The sequence below is a fragment of the Carassius carassius genome, chromosome 4 (assembly GCF_963082965.1).
Source record: "Carassius carassius chromosome 4, fCarCar2.1, whole genome shotgun sequence".
Lineage (NCBI taxonomy): Eukaryota > Metazoa > Chordata > Actinopteri > Cypriniformes > Cyprinidae > Carassius > Carassius carassius.
In genome coordinates, this window is record NC_081758.1 from 12,800,131 (window position 1) to 12,811,541 (window position 11,411).

The 11,411-nt window shown below is 36.5% G+C and overlaps 1 protein-coding gene across 2 annotated transcripts in view; it reads left to right on the forward strand.

Annotated features, from left to right (window-relative positions):
• Window positions 1-5,816, forward strand: part of LOC132136496 (transmembrane protein 132E) — a 378,370-nt gene extending 372,554 nt beyond the window's left edge. For both annotated transcript variants that reach the window (XM_059547244.1, XM_059547243.1), the window contains 2 exons: window positions 252-446; window positions 3,973-5,816. In XM_059547244.1, coding sequence (XP_059403227.1) covers window positions 252-446; window positions 3,973-5,043 — 1,266 coding nt within the window. In that variant the 3' untranslated portion in view covers window positions 5,044-5,816. The remainder of the gene's footprint in view (window positions 1-251; window positions 447-3,972) is intronic.
• Window positions 5,817-11,411: the final 5,595 nt, after the last annotated feature.

Below are 11,411 nucleotides of genomic sequence, written 5' to 3' on the forward strand. Positions count from 1 at the left end.
AGAAAATGTGACATAATGGGTTTGAACTGTCAGATGGAAGATTTATGTTGAGGCCGAGTGCAGGCTGTCCTCTGGAGAAAAGGTGTATTTTCCCATCCTACCTTTACTCAGTGGGCTGAATCTTGAATATATGGTATTATCCACTAAACAATTCTGTTTGACAGGCATTGTATCTTCACTGCTCCCCATATTTTCTTCCATTTAAAATGTCTTTCATACTGTAAAAATGCATCATGTTTTGTTGCTTTCAGGTTGAATCCCCACTGGCAGTGGAGGCAGTACTGGGTGAAACACAGTTCTCTGTGGTAGACGAGAAAGTGTCTATAGTGGAGTTACGTGTCCATGCCATTTCGGGACTGGCACTTAATCTTCAACCAAGCCCTGGCAACAGCCATACTATGGTTGCCAAGGCAACTGGTGTTCAGACTCTCTCCACTCTTAAGCAGGTATAGTTGATTGCTTCTTTGTTTTTCATATCTTCTACAATAAATGGCATTTCATAATGCTTTCTTGATTGTATTTTGTTAAATCCTCTGGTATTTTTTTTTCTTTTATGACAGCCTTAAGTTATGAATGAGTGTGTAACCAGACTGAAGCCTCTCTGTAAGGTGCTCAAGCCAATTTTTGGAAATTATTACAGTGCATTAGGTTTGTTTCTGGTCCAAGGCAGATTTATTATCGTTATCTAAAATGAAAACTAATAATAAAAATACTAATAAAAATTGTTACTTGAAATAAAATAAATGTTAACTGAAATGAAATAAGTAATAAAATAAAACAAAAAACTTGGACTTCTTTTAATTCAGATAGTTTTTTGTTTGTTTATTTGTTTAGTTAAAGGATTAAAATAACTAAAACTAAATAAACTAATATGATTAAAATACTAAATATAATAAAATACTACATAAATAAATACTATATAAACATTAAAAAGTACAATGACACAATAAAACAAAATCACTAACACTTATCTAAAATTACAGTGAAAACAAAAACTTATAACTAATAACTAGTAAATTATATTAATTTAAAATATTAACAAAAATTATAAAAGTATATCAATGATACTAAAATAACACTGGTCTAGAGACATAAACTTGACCAAGATGGTTTACCAGCTCACCCTGGCCCCCATTTGCTAGTAGACAAGCTAGTCCACTAACTCAAACACTTGCTTTAAACATCTATAAACCACCTATAAACCATGTAAACCCATCTTGAATTTTTATTTTTTTAAAGCTGAATTTTCATGGTATAATCATCATTATGAATGAAGAACCACTGAAGGTACAATGTCAAGTCACATATTCTGATTTGAAAGCCTAGAAATGATAACACTTGTTTTGGTTTGGACTGAAGAAGCTAAACTTAATTTACAGGCTACACAACATACAATTATGTAACTTCACATAATTGTCTAAATATGACAGTATCATTCATCATCATGTCCTCTGAAGCTGAGTCCAGAGAAAAGCTCTAACCTTTGGCCCCTTCCACTAATTATGCAAGTGACATTTATGTGAAATTCCTCTTTGTTGCTCAGGATCGTTCTGCTCCCGAAGTGTTTACTCTGGCTGAACTTAGTCTCATATTGATGATTCAAGTCTTCAGGAAGGTTACACACCATTGGCAAATTAGCCTCAGTTCAGTCTTCCAGCCGACCCTCACTGCTTTAATAAAGGATTGTTTGGCATTCAGAAATATTCAAATCTCCTTTAATATCAACACACCAAATAAGCAGGCATCTTGCTTAATAAGAAGACACCACCACTTCTGCTCTCTGCCATCAGGGGAGCTTTGTGTGTTTTGTGTCACTTTTCAAAGCATTAATTGGAGCACATTTGCTCGCATTTTCCAGCGAGGAACTCGTATGCTATCATGGTAATTTATACAATGTCTTGGGCAGGTCACGGAGCCCTGTTGCGAGAGCTCGGGGCCTTTTTTCCTGCTCTGTACTTAGCCTATGACCAACATCAGACGAGGGTGCCTGCTTTCAATTCACACATTAAAATCCAGCAGTTCTCCCCCGCTCTTTGCTTCACCACCTTTGGTTTTAATTAGCACAATGTATCAGCCTAAGTGCTTGTGTAGACTGTGCTATAAACATCACTGATGACCCTCCTCCTCCTCCACTGCTGCCTCTCCATCATTTCAATCCCTCAGTGCACTCACCTACTTCACCTCTGCAGTCACAAAATAACAGTAACTTTGAGATCATTTCAATTTACACAGTATAATAATGTTCAATTTGTTGTTTTTAATTCATTAGGTGTCATGAACATTGAAGAGCAACAACAGTGTTTTTTGTCTTTGTTGAAATGTATTAATATAATTTAATAATTAATCGAAAGCTCATTATAATTTCTATATATACATTTTTAATGGCAGATATAAATTGAAATGAACTTATATTAAACATTTTATGTTCATGGAGGTAATGACAATACATTTAATAATGTTAATTTATTCAAACTAATGTAATTTAATTGTAAATGTAATTTGAAAATTAATATTCACCTATATTAATAAATGCTGTCAAAGTGTTGATGATTACATTAACTAATCTTAACACTTCTTAAGTGTTACTGATTTTCTTGCTCTTTCTTTTACATTTTAGATGTCCTTTTCCTTTGTCTCACCGGCAGCCTTAAATAATTGATTTTGTTCTATGCTGGTGTAAGCGATTATTCTGTTTTCAGAGTGTCTTGGATGCTTGAACATTTCACATCCGTAGTTTGTTATGTACAGTGCATACAAAATTACCTTCAAGATAAATCTCAAACACTTTATAACAGTTCGAAATCTAATGACATCCATGTATATTATAGTTATAATGCCATCTCCCAAAGACTGAAGCTTCAAGAATCAAATGCCATTTGTGATTGATACCATTATATTTAGTGGCTAGAGTGATCTCGAAAGGTCCACGAGGACAACATGTCATCTGCAATGTATTATTCAGATCATGCATATCAAAGACTCTCTTCATCTTGACAAGCAGCATTGACAGAGCCTGAGCCTGAATGTCAGAACAACCTTGAAGTTAGTGACGTGACAGAAGAGTTTTTTTTTTTTGTTTTTTTTTACTGATTCACAACAGGCCATAGCTGACTGGAGGCAGATAAACACTTCATTTCTGACTAAAAGCACTCTGGCAGAGTGGTTTCATTTTGTCTGCCTGCCAACAGAAGTAAGGTGTGGTGCTGTTCCTTTTGCAGAGAGCAAAACAGGAAGCCAAGCTTAGGCTTGTTATGAGGTGACAAGATTGAAAGCATTGTGCCAGTTCCACTTCCCCTTAGCCTGTGTTTCTACTGGTCAAAAGCATGCAAGCCCTTCTGATGTCAGCTACATGTTACTTGCTCAAGACAGTTGTCTCATATGGACCAGTAAACATGGGATAATGAATATTTAAGAGAGTTTTGAAAGTCAGAAGAAGATGAAGATGGCAACACTTGTATTGATAATCTCTTTTTAGTAAAAAGAAAGTTGTACAACATGTAAGCATTTGAAAAAGTGTGCTATGCTAACGCTAGCTCTGATGTTGTATTAACGATCCCAAGCAGGTGTACAACGCATAACGTCATAAATTTCAAAACCCTAATTTTGTTTGAATGTAGGCCTACTATACACCACTGCAGTCATATGACATCCATCAACAGCACTCAGCTATGACTTTAGAGGCTTCACAATATTCTTTTGCGCCAATAAGTGCTGCAATTTTTAATTTATTTATTTTTTTGTAAAGAGAATGTAAAATTGAAGGGAAAGTTCACCCAAAATCGAAAATTTGCTGTTAATTTATTTACCATTTAACCATCTAATCTTTTTATTTTTTTATTTTTTGCAAGTTGGTTACTTTAGAATAAATTTCAAATTCTTCAAAGAATTTGAAGACAGATTAAAAAAATTAACTGTTATAATGTGTGTAAGGTTGAGTTCATGCTCACAATTTCTTTTATTCTGTGTTTGTAGGAGGCCAGTTTGTCCATCTGGGTTTACTACAGTGACAATACCACCACCCCCCTAAGTATGTACGACCCTAAAGACTACAACCTCAATGCCACCACAGCAGACGATAAGGTAGTTACGGTGGCTCATCAGCCCCAGCAACGGTGGCCAGTCATCGTGGCCGAAGGTGAGGGCTCAGGAGAAGTAGTGCATGTGGAGATGACCATCTGTGAAACCTGCCAGAAGACTAAACGCAAGAGTGTCATTGCTTTGTCTCCCGTGTTCATCAAAGTCCGCTTTGGATTGGATGAAGACTCTGAGGAGGAAGTGGATACAGAAACTGAAATAGACACTCGAATGCCTGCCAACACAAGAAGGCCTGCTATCGATTCCAACGTAGGTGGTGGAGGGTATGAGCCGTCTAACGAGCAGCCTGCAAGTGTGCCCATTGATTACACCAACTTTCCTACAATAAGCAATCCGGAAGAACCAACCGAGGAAGACGAGGAGGACGACGAGTTTGTGCACAGTCCCCGTAGCATGACTGACCTGGAGATCGGCATGTATGCTCTTCTTGGGGTGTTTTGTCTTGCCATACTGGTCTTTCTTATAAACTGTATTGTATTTGTGTTGAAGTATCGCCATAAGCGCATCCCTCCTGAAGGCCAAGCCAACATGGACCATTCCCACCACTGGGTGTTCTTGGGTAACGGGGAACCCCTCCGAACTCAGAGTGATCTCTCGCCTCAGACAGTGGAAAGCCCCAGCAACACCTTGGAGGGGGTACAGACTTGCTGTCATGGGGACCACCACAGCAGCGGCAGCTCCCAGACAAGCGTACAAAGCCAAGTCCACGGCCGAGGAGATGGCAGCTCTGGAGGTTCAACCAAAGACCACGGAGAAGACGCCAGCTCTCCGACCTCCAAACGCAAGCGTGTCAAGTTTACCACCTTTACTCTTCCCAAAGAGGATTTACCCTACAACTCCATCCCCATTGCCAATGAAGAGGACATTCAGTGGGTATGCCAAGACATGGGCTTTCAGGACCCAGAGGAACTGCATGACTACATGCGCAGGATAAAGGAAATAGCCTGATATGGCTATGTGCTTTCTAAAGACGTTCCTTTCTACTTTTCTCTCTTAATTTTCACTCTAGTGGAGGTACATTTGACAAGAAAAACAACCAAGGCCTAGTGTCCAGTTTTGTTGGGGTTTTCTGCACAGTGCTGTTTCCCTTACACATTTACAATTGTACAAACTAAAAAATATTAATGACGCTGCCAGGGAAGCCAAAGACGAGTCGGGATTCTAGCAAAAATGGCTGTAGCGGTATGTATGATTGCTGCTCAGTAGAAGGGTGACTATACAATCTTTAAAGGATATCCAAATGGATTCCATAAGTACTCAATCTGTGTGGATCACCCTACTGTGGATAGGATCTTTCTCAGAGGAATGCCTGGAGTCTTGGCACTGTGTCCATTCTTCTTCTTCTCTTTTTTTTTTAATTCAACAGATTCTTCTCTAACAAAGAGGCCTTTGAAGTGCAGATTCTACTTTTGTCCCAAATTTGTTTTTGAGATGGATCATTTTCACGCCATAGTTGATAAACCTGACACTTAGCCACCGAAACTGTCAGGGACGTTCATGAGAACGTGCCATGGATTCTTTGTCAGTGTTGTAACTGTTGAATGGTTTATCCCCTTACCCCTCTTTTCAGCATTATCTTGGTTCAACACATGCCTTGGCTGCTGAATTAGTTTTTCATCTGTCTTTGGTAATTCATAGTCATTCTCAATATGGATGCCACCTTTGCTTCTCTAACTGTCTTGGTTAAGTCTCATGCCTTATTAAACGGATCTCAATAGTAACAGCCACGTTCTGTGCTGACACCACATTTGTTCACATTGTTAAGGGCCAATGCAGGAGCAACTCTGCAGATGTCTGTATCTCAATTAAATGTGTGTCGGCACAGGAAAGGCAGGAGCTTTTACATTGTGGAGTTATATATCTTCTCCAACATTCCTCTGCATGAATGGAGACTTGCAGGCACAATTAGCGCTATTTTTTCTTTTCATTTTTTACTTTGTATATGTTAGTATTGTGAGAATTATCTAATCACACATGAAATTATAATAGAATACATATCATGTTACCATGCATTACATACATGTGCCACACCCTCCCTTCTGTGTACAAACCATGTTCAGTACATAACGACTGCAGAAGCTTAACTCTTGATTACTCCATTAGCCTGAGGAATAGGGGAGGCAGATGCCATATAGGGACTCAGCAGGCAGATACTTGAGTTTCAGTGAGGCTTTCTTTTCTTTTTCTCTTTTTCTGTATCTTTACTGATGTCACCGTGAATTCCCATAGAGTTAAGATCTCTGGTAAGGATAAAATGCTATGCAAACACACTGGAGGGACTGATTGCTGTGTTTAAGTAGATCTGCCCCGGATATTGCAATAGCACCATGGTTACATTTGTTAATATACCAAGAAATATCTCAAAACTAGTTGTAACATCTGCCACAATGTAAACTGCAGGTTTTGAGATTTATTTCTTTGAAGAAGATACTTTGAATTTTGAACTCTTAAAGAAAACACCACAAAATGTGGTAGCACAGTAGATCAAGCCCAAAACTTTCAACATTTAGTAGTTTAGAAAGGGGTAAGCTGGTAATGATTCTGGAAGCTTTTTTGGAGCGGTGCACCAAAAAAGGAAAGAAAAAAAGATAGCTGTATTGTTGTTGACCTATCACAGGTTAGTTTCAGGGTTACAGTCCCCCAGTTTCTTCAGGACACCTAAAGTCAAACTCTGTATTAAATGTTTATTTCCCCACTGTATTTGTAACATGCAGGATTAACGCATGACTTTGTTTTAATAGTCTTATTAGTCATTTTCCTGTAACCAGGAAGGTACACCTAATAAAATATGTTTATAAAATATATAAAATATGTTTATTCTATTATTATTATAGCATTATTTTTATTTAATTTTTTTTTTTTTTTTAACTGACCACTAATTCAATTAGGGTTCCTTTGCACTCAAGATTAAAGTCACAGATAACTTATTACTCACACCTCTCCACCTTTCTCCTATGATTTGTAGCCCCCTTCACCTCTTTCTCAAAAGATTCTGTTGAGTAAACCTTCTTGTGATGAAATGTTAATTGATGATGTAACCCGTCAAGGTATAAGGTTTTGCTAAACAGTTGGAGTGTTGGTCAAAGGTGTAGTTTGACCCACATTTTAACTTCATGAAGGCTTAGAACTGAATGTAATCTTTTCAAATGTTCCTTGATGATCAAAATGAACCATTTCCAATGTGTTATTAAGGTCTTCTGATGGGGTACATAAGACTCGATATGACTACTAGCAAGTCTCTGGTAGCAGCTCATACACTTTTCTGTTTTCTAAAATTATTTTCCTTGGTGTAATATCATCATCCGGACATTTTTGCTTTCATATTGGTTTCTACTTTCGACTATGTATGTATGTAAATAAAACAGCAGTTGCAATATCTGCACTTACATTTTTCTTTTTCAAGAGGAGCTGCTACTAGGCCTTTGCCTTGACCACATGCTGTGTTGTGGTGTAGATTTGAGCTGTACTCTCTGATTGCTGAAGCACGGTACTGTCAGCCATGTGCTGCCACACCCTTAATGTACAGAGCACTGTTACAACATCCTGTATCCTCCCTTAAAAGAAACTGTTGTATTTCCCTCCTTATATGTAAGTACTAAAGAAAAAAACAATGCATAAACTTGGTGTTGTGTTTTTTATTTGACAGTATACTTTGTGTTTTAATGCTCTGTCCAAACAATAGTTGCCTAATGAGCCTACTGGGCTGTCTAGACAGCTGCTAATTTATCCATTTTGTTCATTTAAATATTAATTTATAAAGACTATTACTGTTTGTTAACAATAATCAACAGACAAAAGCAATGGAAATGATGGGTAATTAAAGAAAAAAAGTTCCTTTTTAAAATTTCCGTTTTATTTTATGCTAAGTAACTTTAGTGCACAAGGCACACATCATCAGCACACTCTCTTGTGACAGAGCTGAAGACAGTGTACTTGCAGGTTATATAATATAAATTAAATAAAAACCTATTTACGGAGGGTACACTTTCATGACACTTTCATGATGTTTCTTAACGCGCTTAAGCACACTTTAAAAAAATGGACTTTTGTAATAATGCCAAATTAAAAATTTTATTTTAAAGAATATTTAAATCATGCTTTAATGTTTTTAATATTTTAAAGAATTACACTTATTTTGATGGGTGGACTAACATACTAAAGCATATAAGTAATTGTTATAATTTTTACTGCAGTGTGTTATTTGATATTACAAAGTTATGTTAACATATTTAAAGTTACGTTAATGTATTTAAAATATATTATATTGGTAACACTTTATTTTACAGTGTCACTGTTACACTTGTTAAATGTACTTTTTTATAGTAATAATAGTAAAATGTATCATTACATGCAACTAAACCTAAACAAAACCCAGTAAAACTTTATTTTAAGGTTTCCATGTTACACGTTACATGTACTTACTATCATAATAACAATTATGCATAATTACATGCAAGTAACCCTAAGCCACACACAAATCCTAACACTAACCATATAAGTACATGTAGTTCATTAATATTTACTCAATGCTTACTGTATATGTTACACTGTAACATGGACACCTTAAAATAAAGTGTAACCCAGAACCCGAATCATAATCTAAACATCATTAAACTGTAACAAGGACAGCTTAAAAATTGCAATTTTAACATTACACACTTGTAATTACAAGTATATGTAAATATATGACATAGAGGTGTCAATAGAAATTTATTAAATATTGTGTATTTAAAGGATATTTTAGTTAACCTTAAATGCCTGTCAGTACATTCGCCAGTACTAACCATATTTCAAAGAGAATTAATTATAAAATGACTTATAAATATGTACTTATGAAATTAGAGTACTATTTTTCAGTAGCCATTTATTCCATTAATATAACTATTCATTTGCATAGAAAATTTGAAACACATAACAAACACGTATAAGTGCACATTTAATACTTAAATCCTCAGAGGAAAATGTCACAAAGCATAACACAATGCAATAAATTCATCAACATCTTTTTCAGCAGGAATTCAAGGATTATATGATTTATAATGCATATTTAGGTGCAGAATAACTACTGTAGTGCTTGGCATTCTTTGCTTCAGCACATTTCTTTTATTACCACCATAGCTTTTGCAATACCAGGCTCACACATAACCACTCTAGAGGTTAGCAGTAGGTAAAATGAGAATAACAACCGCCTTCATGGCATCTGTGACTGCCTTTGAGGATGTACAGTCTGTGCTTAGACCTCCCATGGGAAATAATGTGGGTTTTGAACTGATGCAAAGACTTCCTCACTTACAGGTCTGTTTTATTTGGCCAGAATGTGAGAAAAGAAAAGGGTTTCTGTTGCCATACATGTAACAACAACTCTTTTGCACCTTCACTTAATCTACTCTTCCTGTATGTCTTTTGTAACACCTGGCTGTCACTATTAAATCATACATTTGAAAGAACTTAGCAATTGTTGTCAGTATTATAATACATTTTTAGGGCCTTTTAGAAGACTAAGAAATTGAAGTGTCTAAGGGCAGAGCCTCTTGTAAAAATATTTACTTATGTTTATATATAAATAAGTAGATTGAATTAAGGAAGAAACAAGAGAACAATATATGCACAGACAGGAAAAAAAAAACTTTTTATAAAAGGGGGTTCACCAGACCTTGTTAGGAAAAGAAAAACATACCTCTCTGTTACCTTAACCCTTTATATTAAACTTTAAATTTAAATGTATAACTTCAAACCCATTCTATTAAAATAAGGAAACCGGAAAATCATATAACAAGAAAAAATAATAATAATTAAATTATAACTATTTGTTCACATTTGTTCCGTCAGCATATTTTCAAAATGTCAATTTTTGTCCAGATTTTTATCAATAACTTTTATTCTCCTCAGTTCCATTTAAAGAGGTCATATTATGCTATTTAAATTTTACCTTTCTCTTTGGAGTGTTACAAGCTCTCGGTGCATAAAGGACTTCTGTAAGTTGCAAAGACTAAAGTCTCAAATCCAAAGAGATATCAGTCAACCACACCTCCCTAAAATGGCTCATTCTAACACAACTCCACATGTCTACATCACAATGTGGGAAGACTTGCATAACGCCGCCCAAATGTTCATGCAAAGAAAGAAAGCGTAACTTTTATTCTCCCTGTTGCCGCTGCGAGAAAACCCAAATATTCAGATGTGTGCAGCACATTTTAGAGAGGACGAGGACTGTTTCCTGAAACAGTAGCCTACAATGCTTCTGTGCACAAAGGATGTTTCTACAAATTGGGGCTATTACAACTTTGCAAGGACAGTCTGGCACTTCTCAATCACAGCTCAACTTATTTAAAAAAAAAATAATGCTGGTGTTATAGCTGTTAGCTTTATGAAATTATCTGTGGCGCTGATGCTCTCCAACGCGGAGAAACTCTACCTTTGTTCAGAACCACTCCTCTAGACCCAGCTGGCCCGCTTTGGCCCAAGGTTTCCCATTGGCCCCGAGGAAGCACCAACGAGGCACGATCAAGCACAGGAAGTGACAGTGGAAACACGACTGGCCCTGGCACGCACTAGCACTCCCACTTTTGGCCCGACAGTGGAAACGTGTCTAATATGTATCTCAGAGCCACATACTTTGAACTCTATGTGTGTGGCACATAGATAAAATCACATTCATACACTTACACACCGGTCAGTTCTCTGGGAGGTGTATAACCATCTGTCACGAAAGAGAAAAGCAGCACAGATATATTGGTCTACAGGGGAATCTGTAAATCTTCCAGAAAAAAGCACATTGTACCAACAGTAAAGTGACGGAAGAACAAAGACAAGGTCTTCATTTAGAGACCAGTGGCACAAAGGTGACTTTAGCTGTAGATTTATATTATTAAACTGGAAAAGAGAAGTGTAATGTCACTCCCCAGGTGTGTGTGTTGTGGGAACATGCATCAGTTGGCAGAATAGCCTGTAATATAACCATGCAATGTTTCCAGACATTTCATCAGCTGGGAGTTGTCAGGAATGTCACCACTTGAAACCACTCATAATTAAAAGGTTGGGAGTCATCACACATCACAAAGTTGCCAGCATTTGATGTAGTGCAGAGAGACGTTCATTTGGAATGCATCCTAATTGAAAGCTTTTATTGAAAAGATTAATTAAAATGAAAAATTAAAAGGAAACAAGCAAATACTGGAGAGTAATAGTCTTGTTTTAGTTCTGGGTGCCTGTGTATAAATCATTACGATTTTAGTCCTCTGAATAATGATTCACCTGGTCCATGACTGTGTAAAATTTAGTTTTTAAAATATGATATAAAGTCTAAGTAGAACTCT